Consider the following 14,839-nt stretch of genomic DNA (forward strand, 5'->3'; position numbering starts at 1 on the left):
CGAGGCAGCAGGGAGACAGAGCTACAGCATGGCTCTGGTGACGACTCACGCACACAGGACAGCTGTTGTTGCGAGCGGAGTTGGAGGGTGGAGACGAGAAAGTCAATGATGAGGGGGTGCAGCGCCTCCCATAACCAGGGGAATACGGACGCGCATACCCCTACTTGGCGGACTAACTCCTCCCGTTCCTCCTTTCTGGAACACTGCAGCCACTGGCCGCATAGCGACTCCACTGTCCGAATGATCTCCTGCTCTTGTGTCGCTGGGTCCGGCATGGTCAGGTCGTACTGTCACAGTCTGGCTGGAGGCCAACTGCATGTATTATGAAAAGGACCCAAAATGCAGACTCCAAAGAACAGGGAGCAAAGCGTGAATGTTAACAAAAGGAGAGCCGTTTAATGTGGCTGGTAAAAGGTACAAACAAAAGGCAAGACAGACTGAAGCAAACTTAACACAAACCTAAACTGGGAAATTTAAACAAACAATAAGAAAAACCTAGACAAGAAACTTGGAGGCGAGGCATGGGAAACATGGCGTGGACAACAGACGACCTGACAATGACATTCAGAAAACAGAGGACTTAAATACACACATGAGGTGATCAGGGGAAGTGGAGACACATGAGGAAACAGCTGACTAGGATAAACATAATGATGCACAGGCAAGAGTAAAACTAACCACATGAACACAGAACACAAGACCCCTTTTCAAAATAAAACAGGAAACATGAGACAGACATGATAATACAAACTTGATAACATAAGACACGAAGCATAAACACAAAGGGGCAAGGGAGATTTCACAGGGGTTGAAAACACAAGTGGGAACTAATAAGCAAATGAAAATAGGAAACCTAATGAGCTTAAACCTACTATAAACATCAGAGTGAACTAAAACTCAAAACACTGGGTCATAAGACCCAGGATCGTGACATAAGGTACTGAAAATGGTAAAAAAATAAATAAAAAAATGACTAAACGGCAATAATAATTATAATTATTATTGTTTTCATTATTTTTACTAGTAGTGGTATCAATTTTAAATTCTTACACACACAACTTGCAGAGAATCTATATTGCACTTAAAATGTGGTTAAAAACCCCCAAAACAAAACAAAAAACAAACAAACAAAAAAAACAAGAACCTGTAAAAATGTATCCAGCCAATTTTAAACTAAAACTCCTGTTCCTGACCAAGTTATTCGATCAGGTTGCCATTGTAATTTAGCCTGGTTATAAAGAGCTAAATAGTCTATAGCTTTAAGCTTTATGTTATGTCTTAATGCTTCAACTACCATATATATTTCATATATAGCAATATAACAAAATCCAAAGACAAATAAAGACTGGAGTTTTGCAGGGAAACACACTGAGGTAGAAAGAATCCAAGATGTGGTGTGCGTTTTGCTTAGGAATGTCCCCAACTGAGTGGGACAGACCAGTGAAACTCCATTTTCTGTGGATGTTAAGAAGTTTACACATCTAGATTAATGCCTGAGATATCTTAATATAAGAACAAGAAGTGCAATTTGAACTGTACATCACTTTTTCTGCAATTATCACCCCCCTTCTGATGGCTCCTACTGGCTATAGTCAGCTTCCAGTACCTGCTGGTCCCAAAGGTGATACAGGAGATCAAGGAATTATTGGGTTACCAATGGGGCCACTGGGTTCCCAGGACTAATAGGTTAAAAAAAATATTTTCCTGACATCTGAGGGAGTCCAGTCTATCCCATTGCATTTTTTATTGTCTGAGCAACATTATTTCTTTTAACATCACCATTCTTCTAGAGTTTCCATTTAATACAAAACATCATATGAAAATATGTAGCTTTTAGCTTAGAACTCAGCATTTCTGGAGCCACAGTATGAGCTGGTACTTGCATATAAAACACGGTGAAATTCATCATGCAGATTACATCTAAATGAGTAACTGATTGTGCTCAGTGTGCTGTTGGTCATTGCCAGTTTTGGGCAAGTTACTTTGAAAAAGTAATTAATTATAGTTACTAGTTACTTCTTCAAAAAAGTAACTGAGTTAGTAACTGAGTTACAAGATTCTTTACAAGAATCTTTTAATCTTGTAGTTACAAGATTTTTTACTGTAACAACCACAAACATGTTTATTGAATCATATTTCATAACTTTGAATGCAAATATAAATTCTCAATTTTAAAATCATACGCACAAGTTTTGCAAAGAACAAAGTTATTTGCAGTCATTTACCTTTTACCCTTTTTTTAAATAACCACTTCAAACTATTTACATAACAATCAGGTGTTCTGCATTCAGTAAGATGAAAACAAAAATTATTTGTGCCACTCCAAAAAAATAATTTCTGTCCACTATAAAGGAGAACATCACAGCCTGATACCTGCAGACAGCAGTCACCTCATTGTTCTGATACAAAACACAAAGCTATCCACAACTCCACACACTAACTACACAAGACAACACATTAACTACACACTCCAAACACGCTAAACGTCACAAATCTCTCACATCCCAAAACTCTCTCTCTCTCTCTTTCACCGTCACTCCTAAAACTTCCCCCTCTTCCTAAACAACCAAATGTCATGTTGTCATATCATTTTTGATTGGTTGACATGGTGCATTTTTCCACTAACACGAATGGGCTGTTTTTTGTTTTGTTTTTTTATTTTTTGGTCATAAGCAGAGAGTGCTTGCTAGCGCTGTCCTTAGACAGTAAACGTGTCCAAACTATTCAGGAAAAACACGCGTATATATTGTTTATCATGAGTCTGGTTTTACGTGGCCTATCAACACAGTTTAAAAACTGGTATGTATCACCATGTTGCTTTGTCATCTTGAAGTGGTCATGTGATTGGCTTACCACGACTACTTTATTCTTCCTCAGTCAAACAGCAACACTCATGTGAATGTTTTGCCCCCTTTTCTCCAGGTGTTGTGCCAAAAAGTGATCGTCGGGCAGAAAGTGATTGCTGTCCGCGGGAGCGCGCGCAGCTGCTTAAAGCTGTAGCGCCCAGATTACTTACGTAGACAGCTACTTCCGTGCAACTGTTATAAGGAGCGGTAAGCTGAACACAGCTTCAACCATCTGTTTGTTGAAAAATAGTAACGCGACCGCACCGTATTGTCTTGTTAGTAACGGTAACGCAGTTGTAACGATAGAAATAGTAATTAGTTAGATTACTCGTTACTGAAAAAGGTCATTGTGGTCCTTATGTATTGTCACATTCTAGTCTAAAATATGAGATATAAAATTTGTAATTATTTTGATGTGCAATTTTTATTTTGCGTATGTTTTTTGTCACTTCTATCATTTTTAACATTTATCTAACTTTTTTTTTAATGTTGCTCAGACTTTTCAGTAAATATTGAGTCTTCTATTGACCTGTTCACCAATTGGACAGCATGGACCTAAAAGAACTGAAAGCTTTGAGATTTATTGTGACTACACATCTGTGAGTTATGAGTGAAGATTACTTTGTTAACTTAGCTTGCATAATTCAGAGTTTTTGGTTTGCATGCAACCTTTAGGCCTTAGAGAAAATCACTGGTACGCTAGATCTGGGTAAGTATTATGTACAAGGTCTGCAAAGGAGCTTTGTGCATGGTGTTCAGTTATATTGGTCTATAGCAAAAATGCTACTCCTGAGTTTATGCAAAATGGCCCTAATTTTGGAAGCTGTTGATTTTTAGATGGGTCTTCCTAGACTCTTAATCCACTTTTGTTGAATTTGGGTTTATGTGAATTGGAATTATAGAACCCATGAAATGAAATTGTAATATACTTGTTTCGCTTTTTGTAAAAGTTTTTATTTGGTGATTTATTCCTGCATGCATTTCTGCATGCTGTTTTCCCTGACTTTGTCCAGAAGGTTGATCAAAAAATACTTTGTGTCTAACAAGGAGAGAGGCTCCTTCGGGAATACCAGAGTTCTACAAACACGTCACAGAGCTGGCTTTGCACAAGAATGAGGAAGAGAACATCATACTAAATCAAGTTTTTGGATATATTTACAAAAAGGCCTGGATCAATATCAGAAACAAAAAAGTCTCTGTTCGTGTGTCTAGAAAATGACAAATGCGCAGAAATGATCAATTTACTTAATAAATTGATCTTAAATTGCTTGCTCTTTAAGTGTTGTGCTCTAATGCCGACTGAAAAGTGCTTACATATAGCATCTATGGCTTACATAAAAGGAAATAACTTTTCTGAATGTTATTGGTTCATTGTTTGATTTCTTTTTTTCTTCAGCTATAAGCTACAAGTTTGTCCAAAGAGTTGGTCAGAAATACTCTTGCAAGGATAGAGGTTCCCTCACCTTGTAGTCCAGAAATAGGAACTCTGCACCCATCAACACTTGAGCTGGCTGTGTCCCAGTGCGAGGAAGAGAACAGCGCATTGACCAAAAGGTTTGGGGGATGTTTGCACAGCAGCTTTTATCAATGTCAGAAATAACATGACAGAGGGGAATTTTGAGGTTAATATGAAAAACTGACCTCTGACCTTCGCCAAGTGGGGAGATACAGGCTGCACCATGCTGTCAGAAAATAGCACCTGGCAAGTTACACTGAAATGCTTCCTTGAGTGCATTTGTCAGTTATAGCAGACATATTATTGCAGGAAAGCTAGCTGTGAGACACCAATTAACTTCCTCTTTCATAATGTGGAAACCACTTCTGCACCACATCTGCACCTTGCTCTTTAAAGCACAAGCTGCAGAAAATTAATTTGCAGATGTTTATAGTTTTACGAACACTGAAATCTCATTAGTTTATTATTTTTTGTTTTTAACACAAACAGTTAATCATTCAGTCATCAATATATAAAGATGGAGACAGTGATTACAATACAGATTTATAATCCATTCAGAATAAAATCTATAGCCTCCATTTTTCTAACTGGAAAGTAAGTTGTCAGACTGTCAGTCAATTCTTCTTAAACATTAGAATACGTTACTGTATAATCTCTGTTTAAAATTAAAGTTATCTGTATGAAGTTTTCAACGCATAACACACTAATCAATAATCACCTATTTGTCCTGTTGTCATTTGTCACACTTATAAAAATAAAACGTCTCTTAATGTTGGATCTTGGAGATGATGTTAATAGTTGTTTACACATTGACATTTAGTCACTTAATAATCTCAAACATTCTGTGAGGTACAGTGTCTGAAGCTGAAATTCTAAACCCTAACATATTTGGAACCAAATACTCGTCGTTGTGAATAGCCGTGTGAAGCAGGCAGGAATCGACCCAAATGCATACTCACAGAGACAAACTGAAGTCAAAAGGTAGCTGAACTAAGCTAAACAATACAAAAACCAAACTGAGAAATGTATGACCTAAGCAAGGTGATCACGACAACGGACAGAGGTAAACAGACGATTTAAATACACATACTCTAAACGATTTATTAATAAATAAATAAATGAATACATGTCCAAAGCATCATATCAGCCCGATATCAAACAGAACTATCACATGATATCAAACAGAAGCTGTCGGTTCAGCTGTAAAATGTGTGCAATCATAATGAAGCAGTTCATAATAAATTGTAGATTCAAGCTGCTCTTCATATTTTTGGCCACCAGATGTCACCAAAGATAACTGTGTTGAAAAGCTTCAAGTAATGAACCGTTTTTCAGTACTTCAACGCTCCAGAAAGCTTAATTTGGCCATCACTAGGAAGTGATACTCTACCGTAGAGAGCACGGACACCAAGTGACAGCACCACGCAAATGAGTGCTCGTGTAAATCATCCTTTTGGCATTTTTATCCTGACTCAACAGGTCTGTTTAGCAAGTAATTAGGTCAGATTGATTTTAGCGAGCAGAATTCAGCTTTGAGATCAGAACTAACTGTGACAGCATGAATCAGCTGGAGCGCTGTTGGACACATTCAAAGAATTTAATTGCGCAAGTGGGAATGAATGCCTGTGCCAGTGAAATTAAATTTTAGTGATTATGTTTTCTCTCATATGCCACTTTTAACCAATATATAATTCCGTACTCAAGTCATTATTGATAGATTCCAGTGGAATCGGCAGCAACCCTGCTTCCCAAGGGAATAGCCAGCTGTGACCATAAGTTAGCAGTAATTTAAAAGGTGTCGCAAACATGCAATGATACAAAAGTGTAATTTTAAAGAATGTCAAAGAATATTGACTCTAATGGGGTCTCAAAAAAAATTGTACTTAACCAAAGATATTTTCAAAACTACAATAAAGCAATAATCATTACTGACAGTTAAATGGATGCATTAAGAGCTGTTTTTTTCTGCCTCTTGTGCCATGCTTTATTTGTGGTGGGGAAATAAAGAATGCTGAATAAATATTAATCTGGAAAGTAGGTTGTGCTTCAACACAATAGGGAGGATTCTGCATCCTGACCTTTTTTTTCAATCCAAAATGGGATTTTACTTTGGAGAGAACGATCCCTCCTACATTAGTACTACCTAATATCTCAGTTATTTTGTTGGGACATTAGCAGTGAGGCAGCACACTCAACAGACTCCTCTTCATTTATATTGTAAGTACTTTCCTGCTTATTGCTTTATTCTACTAAATTTCATGTTATCATGAGTGTTACATATCTTTTTATATGACTGATGTATGTTCAGTTCTGTGAAATGTCTCAAATAGTTATTAGCAAATTAAATTTAGGATCTCATTTTGTATAGTTAGTTAGTAGCGTGGTTGTTTGAAGTATTGCTTGACATTCTAAACATATGCACAGAAAATCCCTTGAAGCTACGATCACAATATTTAATACAATCTCTGTTTTGAATGATCAGCTTTCATTTTTTCTAGGAAAAACGTACGTTACATATATTTTTAATTATCATTTCAGTTCTTCACTGAGAAGATGAACCCACTTCTTTTTTTGTGCATCTTGTGCCTATCGGTCCACATCACCTACACTCGCCTACCTCCTGATCGTAAAGGTCAGAAAGGAGATCAAGGAGATCCTGGGATACCAGGAGTACCTGGACCACGTGGGAGACCTGGAATTCCTGGACTTCCTGGACGTCCTGGTGAAATAGGTCAAAAACATTATGAGTTGACTACAAGAATGTTGTAAAGAATATGACTTCTTATCATCGTTTGATTTGGGCCCATATTTGTGCAATTTGACTTTAGAAGGCTTAATGCATGTTTCTTTGTTTTCAGGGGATATAGGAATACGTGGGCTTCCTGGGCACCCTGGAGAAACAGTGTGCACTGAAGGTAAAGATAAGATAAGATACAATAAGATACGAAGATCCCATGTAGCATACTGATATTAGTCTCAATCTGTGTCAGACAGCACAAGATCAGTTTGATGACAGATTGCACAGTGAATTAGTTGTTGCTCTGCAATTTAAAAGAAAAATAGACCACACAGACTCATCAGCTCCTTTCATTCCTGTTGTACTCTCACAATTTAATTTCAGCTACAGTTGAATCCAGTTGCCCAGATGTTGAAACCTTAAAAAGCAGACTTGCTGAGTTAGAACTGGGTAAGTATCATGATCAAGATATTATTAAATATGTTTATTTAAAACTCTTTCAAAGGCCATCTGTTAATAATTTGTTGTTGCTATTTACAATAAATCCTGTGTTTTTGCCTGATGTTACAACTTGATCAACATTAAAACCGTTAAGAGTTAGTTAACAGTTAGTAGAAATAAAAAACAGCTGATCAGAACATCAAAGCTAAAAACATTTGAAGATGATTGATGAATTGGCATATTCATTTAGAAGCCTCCAGAGATTTGAGGTATGGTGTGTGATGTTGTTCCTACAAGGTCTGTGTTTTTAAAATTTGATTTTACTTGCCTTTCGTTTATCTAACTATGACAAATGCACATTGAAGATAACGGTTTTTTTTCATGGTTTCTTAATTGCTTATTTGCTTTGTTGATAATGTTTTCTTGAGTCACAGTTTGTTCCCTGACATTTTTCTGTTCTATAGCCATAAATTATCACTTTGTCCGGAGAGTTGGTCAGAAATACTTTGTGTCCAACAAGGAGAGAGGCTCTTTCTCCAAGGCTGTCGAATTCTGCTCCCAACAACACTTAGAGCTGGCTTTGTCCCAGAACGAGGAGGAGAACAACGCACTGACTCAAGTGTTTGGCGATGATTACAAGGCAGCTTGGATCAGTGTCAACAACAAAAAGGCAGAGGGGAATTTTGAGGTGGATATGAAAAACCAACGTCTGATCTTTACCAAGTGGGATGAAGGACAGCCAGACAAATCCATCCAAGATACAGGCTGCACCATGCTGTCAGAAAACGGCATCTGGCGAGTTACACCGGAATGCTCCATCAACGCTTACATCATTTGTCAGTTATAGAAAAATCCTGGTCCCTTGCAAATCTCGCTTTGAGGGATTTCCCCCCACTATCATGTTTATCTCAACTTTTTTATTGCACTTTCTTATATTACATGTAGAGAAATGTTCTCATTTATCCCAAAGGAACGAAAATCTAAACTTCTAAGTTAATTACTCATAAACAGTTTCATTGTTTTGGGCAGATAACACAACATGATGAGCATGTAAGATATTAAGACAAAATCTCATGAGACAAACAAAAAAACGTAACTTTCAAACACGATGAACAATTTAGGATATTGTTAGAACAGACTCCTGTATAAACGCTCATAATGCTGAGCTTGGAGTTGCTTATGAATTATGGGTAAAGCCTTGGGGATGTGTTTTGTAGAAGAAAGAAAACTTTGTAGTAGTAAAAATGAGACCAACGATTCTCAATTGACCAACTGTAGTGAAACTCCCAATAGCAATGAGTTCATGAATGCTTTGTAATAGAAATAACTATTATCTAAACAGACCTAAGTTTAAGTCAGTTATTCTGATGCTTGACTGATGTATTGTCAATAAAACATCTACGGTAACTCTTCATGATTTCAAATAAATGCTTTTTCATCACTAATGTGTTTTCTGCTATATGTCAGTGTGTTTATGTTAGACAAAAGCCTTTTTCTGTCTCCATCTTCATAATTCTATAAATATAATAATAAATGTATAAATAATTAAACATTGAACTGCAATAGAAACCAATTGTTTGTTGTTAGCGTGGCATTCAAATCATGAAATGGTGAAAGTAGGTCATTATGTTATTATTCACATGGTTATAACGCAGTCCCAGACAATTTGAAGATATCTTTTAACTTTTTCCAAAGGTTGCTTTGAATACTTATGTAGTGTTTGCGTATAAAAACATCATAAATTGTGCATTTCTACATAAAAGCGTTTTAAGCTGGTTGGTGTTTGCTCTTTGCGACGCAATACTGCAGTTGTGGTTTGTCAAGAGATTTATTCTAAAGACACTTCTTCAGCTAAGAGTCTAAGGGTAGAAACACACACAGACGCTGTGTTTTTCACTTGTATACAAGGGCGGTCACAGAACGCTCACACCAGAGTGGGGGCCCTGTGATGCGCGCTCTGTTCTTGCACTTGTCTTTATTTATATACAAAAGTAATACAACAGTGAATACGTCTATTCATAGGCAGAGGAATGTTAGTGCGTAGGGAGTGAAGATAAGAGTGGTTCGGATGTATGTGTGTGTGTTGTGAGATTCAGAAGGACGCAGCCCTTCTTCTTGTTAGAGAGCGCAGATAAAAGTGTCCAGCTCTCCTCTTCCTGCTTGTTCAGCTATTATCGCTGTGAGAAAGAATTTATAAAACAGTCTTGTAGTGGACAACAGTCTAAGTCATCAAAAGGTCAACATACAATATTCTATCATATGCAAACTTATATCATTAAAAGCTTATACTGACTACTAAGTACAATTTTCCATTGACATTGTTGAAAAACTGGAAAGAAATATCAACATACTTAGGAATAAAATGGAGGTGTCATGATGACTTCATAATATCAGAGATCAGGAAAACGGTTGTTAAAAATGAAAGAGGATTTTGTATTAAAATGACCTCTACACACACACACACACACACACACACACACACACACACACACACACACTCATTCCTACTCCCAGTTCACATATGAGACTACGCAGCTGTTGTTTACATGGAGGTCTGCCTAATGTCTCAGCTATTTTTCTGTGGAATGAGCAAAAAGGAGGTACACCCAACATAACAATGCTTATTTGTATGTTGACTTCTTCCCTGGAGTCTTTTAAGCACATCCCTAATGCTTCTATGGGAGTTAGGAGGACCAGTTGCAGCCATATGCTGCTAATTAAATGCACCTGATTGTTGTGGTGTACGCCTGCGTACTATTTTGAATCTTTCATTTCTGTTAACAGAAGAGTAGGCCAAAATTACTCTACAATTATGTGAGAGATTAATGAAGTCATACAGAGGATGCTTTGTTCAAATTATTGCTGCTAAAGGTGATTCTGCAAACGTCTGATTCACAGTGTTCCTAGTTTTTCACTAAGAAATGAACATACTGAAATATTTACATTGCACACCACCTCTGCAACATCTCAGTGTACTATTTTAAACATTAAACTGCTGTTTAATTTCCTTTAAATATGTGTTTCAAACAATTCAGCGTCACCTGATTCATTTCTCTTAAATGTTGAACATTGAATTTTTACGTTTTTGACATTAATGCGTTAACGAGCCAACCGTGTTAATGCGTTGACGCCGTGCAGCCCCACGCACTGGGCGATCCGTGCTAACTCGCTAACGGAGATTTGCCTCGTTAATGCGGTTATGGCGTTAACGTAATTTTAACGAGATTAGCACTGACAGCACTACTTTAAAACAATAGTGCACTCATGTCTTAATCTTATAGTGATGATGAGCACAGTTCTTTTTGAAATTGAGTTTTGTACAGGGCGTTGCTTTTATGTTAAGTGGCGGAAACTGTTTGTGCCTCATAAAGTCAAACTACATCAAATTACTATTCTCATGTTTAGATTCATAGAGTCTTTAAGGTATCACAACACAGTGGCCTTTTTTTGGTTTGAAAGGAGGGAGGTTAACGGACAATCCCTAATGAGACGTTCCAGCTGCTTACTGTGGACTCAATCCCTCCCACATTACTTCTAGCAAATATCTCAGTTCTCTTTCTGTGGAAGCAGCAAAGAAGCAGTACGCCCAGCACATCACTTCTCGTTGGTGGGGTGAGTTCTCTCCTGTTTATCTCTGTATTGTACTAAGTTTTGTGCTACCAAACGGTTTTAACTCTTGGAAACACTTTAAAACAACAAAGATAAAGAAGTACAACATGCTAGCAAGAAAAATTTAATTAAATTTAGCAACTTGTGCGTAGAGAATGTCTATAATGAGAATATTTATCACTCTTCCATTTGAGGGTTAGGGCTACATGGCTTTTATATGGAAAACTTAATACTATATTTAACCAAAATTTCAGTTCTGAACTACGAAGATGAAACTGCTTCTCTTACTCTCCGTCATCTGCCTGATGGCCACTGTCAGCTTCAGTCAGCCTCCTGGTCCTCCTGGTGAAAAAGGCGAAAAAGGAGACCGAGGATATCCTGGGATTCCTGGGATCATGGGACCAACTGGACGAGTTGGTCTTCCTGGGTTACCAGGGGATAAAGGTCAAAATCATCGATGTTATTACTTCATTCCAGCAGTATTTTAAAAGATATAATTTCCAACCAAATTTAGGGCATTTGTTTTTTATTTGGACAGACAAATATATTTGATTTGACGCCACAAGCACCTTTAGCTCACTACCTGTTTTCCTGTTCTGCAGGGGATCGAGGATTTCCTGGGATGCCTGGATTTCCTGGAGCTGATGGAACATGCTGTAAAGTTTACACTTATTTAGATGCTGGTTAGCAGCAAGTCAATGACGATGGATGAGCTAGAAAAACAGTTTAGAAATAGTAACAACTTGTCTTTTCCATATTTCTCTCATGACTGTACAAAACATCCTGAAACTGAACAGTTTAAAGAGCCCATTCAGTAAGCTTAAGCACAAAACGAAGAAACTTTAAATGTTCATTTGTAGGTACAGCACAGCTGTAAGTGTGGCCTCTGCGTAAAGTTCACTAACTTGATCTGTTTGTTTCAGCTGCTACTGAGACGAACTGCCCAGATCTCAGAGCCTTGAAGGACAGACTTGCCAAGCTAGAGCTCGGTAAGTGTCACAATCATGTGTTTTTAATCCAAATTCAAACACAACTCAGTTACAAAGAACTGTTTTTGTCAAATACACAGGACTGTATACAAATCTGAATAGTAAAACTTTAAGACTAATTTTCGGTGATGATTAATAAGTCATAATATTCAGTTTTCAGAGTGCTGCAGAAATTTCTCTGTCGCAGTTTTCTATTTATCTACAACATTAGATTGATTTTAAATGTGAAGTTTAAGAGTAACAGTTTGCTTCATTATATTTTTCTGTTCTATAGCCATAAATTATCACTTTGTCCGGAAAGTTGGTCAGAAATACTTTGTGTCCAACAAGGAGAGAGGCTCTTTCTCCAAGGCTGTCGAATTCTGCTCCCAACAACACTTAGAGCTGGCTTTGCCCCAGAACGAGGAGGAGAACAACGCACTGACTCAAGTGTTTGGCGATGATTACAAGGCAGCTTGGATCAGTGTCAACAACAAAAAGGCAGAGGGGAATTTTGAGGTGGATATGAAAAACCAACGTCTGACCTTCACCAAGTGGGGTGAAGGACAGCCAGACAAATCCATCCAAGATACAGGCTGCACCATGCTGTCAGAAAACGGAATCTGGCGAGTTACACCAGAATGCTCCATCAACGCTTACATCATTTGTCAGTTATAGAAAGTTCACAGTTCCTTGCAAATCTCGCTTTGAGGGATTTTCTTTCCCCATGTTATGTTTATCTCAACTTTTCATGAAGTGAATTAACACATAACTTTCTTAAATAATGATAAATGACATCCTACCCTGTGTATGTTTTTTTTTTTTTTTACCAGTTTATTAATGACCTAGCAAGACAACTTAGGAAACAAGACCTTGATTAAGTTTATTAATAATTTTTAAAATATTACTACTGCTAACAAAACATATTTAGAGTTTTCATCTCTCTTTTATGTAAATGCAAGATGGTATATATGTGTACATGCTTTAAATATAAAAATTATACAATAAAAACAACACTGCAGAAGTGTGGGATTTTACTTTTACTTTTCACTTTTACTAAAGTGAAAAAACGCAACTTCAAATGCTGTTTTAATTAATTGGTTTGACTTTGTAAACTGATATTAATGAGGCAACATATAGTTTTCTGCTCTTTTTATTAAATGCAGACAGCAATTTTGTTTGTCTCTAATCATTTTAAAAAGTAATTACATAACGAAGAGAGTGAGAATTTCAGAACAAAAATAGTGCTATAGATATAAACTGTATCCAGGCCTAAAGTTACTGTGGTTTGATTAAATATTAAGACTAAAATAAACATTTATTCCAAATGAATGTAATTACACGATTTAATTCAATTCAATTCAATTCAATTTTATTTATATAGCGCCAAATCACAACAAAAGTCGCCTCAAGGCGCTTTATATTGTACAGTAGATAGCACAATAATAAATACAGAGAAAAACCCAACAATCATATGACCCCCTATGAGCAAGCACTTTGGCGACAGTGGGAAGGAAAAACTCCCTTTTAACAGGAAGAAACCTCCGGCAGAACCAGGCTCAGGGAGGGGCGGCCATCTGCTGCGACCGGTTGGGGTGAAAGAAGGAAAACAGGATGAAAGACATGCTGTGGAAGAGAGACAGAGATTAATAACAGATATGATTCGATGCAGAGAGGTCTATTAGCACATAGTGAGTGAGAAAGGTGACTGGAAGGGAAAAACTCAATGCATCATGGGAATCCCCGGCAGCCTACGTCTATTGCAGCATAACTAAGGGAGGATTCAGGGTCACCTGGTCCAGCCCTAACTATATGCTTTAGCAAAAAGGAAAGTTTTAAGCCTAATCTTGAAAGTAGAGATAGTGTCTGTCTCCCGAATCCAAACTGGAAGTTGGTTCCACAGAAGAGGGGCCTGAAAACTGAAGGCTCTGCCTCCCATTCTACTTTTAAATACTCTAGGAACAACAAGTAGGCCTGCAGTGCAAGAGCGAAGTGCTCTAATAGGGTGATATGGTACTACAAGGTCATTAAGATAAGATGGGGCCTGATTATTTAAGACCTTGTATGTGAGGAGCAGGATTTTGAATTCAATTCTGGATTTAACAGGAAGCCAATGAAGGGAAGCCAAAACAGGAGAAATATGCTCTCTCTTTCTAGTCCCTGTCAGTACTCTTGCTGCAGCATTTTGGATTAGCTGAAGGCTTTTCAGCGAGTTTTTAGGACATCCTGATAATAGTGAATTACAGTAGTCCAGCCTGGAAGTAATAAATGCATGAACTAGTTTTTCAGCATCACTCTGAGACAGGATATTTCTAATTTTAGAGATGTTGCGCAAATGGAAGAAAGCAGTCTTACATATTTGTTTAATATGTGCGTTGAAGGACATGTCCTGGTCAAAAATGACTCCAAGGTTTCTCACAGTGTTACTGGAGGCCAAGGTAATGCCATCCAGAGTAAGAATCTGCTTAGATACCATATTTCTAAGATTTTCAGGGCCGAGTACAATAACCTCAGTTTTATCTGAATTAAGAAGCAGAAAGTTAGCGGCCATCCAGGTCTTTATGTCTTTAAGACATTCCTGCAGTTTAACTAATTGGTGTGTGTTACCTGGCTTCATGGATAGATAGAGCTGCGTGTCATCTGCATAGCAGTGAAAATTTATGCTATGTCTTCTAATGATGTTGCCTAGGGGAAGCATGTATAATGTAAATAGAATTGGTCCTAGCACTGAACCCTGTGGAACACCATAATTGACCTTAGTGTCTGAAGAGGACTCTCCATT

The 14,839-nt window shown here is 37.5% G+C and overlaps 2 protein-coding genes across 2 annotated transcripts; both read left to right on the forward strand.

The window, feature by feature from the left end:
- Positions 1–6,399: 6,399 nt before the first annotated feature.
- LOC106098139 (mannose-binding protein C) lies at positions 6,400–8,925 on the forward strand. The gene is made up of 5 exons (XM_019361794.2): positions 6,400–6,519; positions 6,841–7,033; positions 7,161–7,217; positions 7,424–7,489; positions 7,945–8,925. The coding sequence occupies exons 2-5, from the start codon at positions 6,856–6,858 to the stop codon at positions 8,325–8,327; spliced, it is 684 nt and encodes a 227-aa protein (XP_019217339.1). The 5' UTR covers positions 6,400–6,519; positions 6,841–6,855; the 3' UTR covers positions 8,328–8,925.
- Positions 8,926–10,932: 2,007 nt separating this feature from the next.
- Positions 10,933–13,082, forward strand: LOC102077308 (mannose-binding protein C). The gene is made up of 5 exons (XM_013270600.3): positions 10,933–11,092; positions 11,344–11,533; positions 11,692–11,745; positions 12,013–12,078; positions 12,353–13,082. The coding sequence occupies exons 2-5, from the start codon at positions 11,359–11,361 to the stop codon at positions 12,733–12,735; spliced, it is 678 nt and encodes a 225-aa protein (XP_013126054.2). The 5' UTR covers positions 10,933–11,092; positions 11,344–11,358; the 3' UTR covers positions 12,736–13,082.
- The last annotated feature ends 1,757 nt before the right edge of the window (positions 13,083–14,839 follow it).

This window comes from Oreochromis niloticus, linkage group LG7 (assembly GCF_001858045.2).
Source record: "Oreochromis niloticus isolate F11D_XX linkage group LG7, O_niloticus_UMD_NMBU, whole genome shotgun sequence".
Taxonomy (NCBI): Eukaryota; Metazoa; Chordata; class Actinopteri; order Cichliformes; family Cichlidae; genus Oreochromis; species Oreochromis niloticus.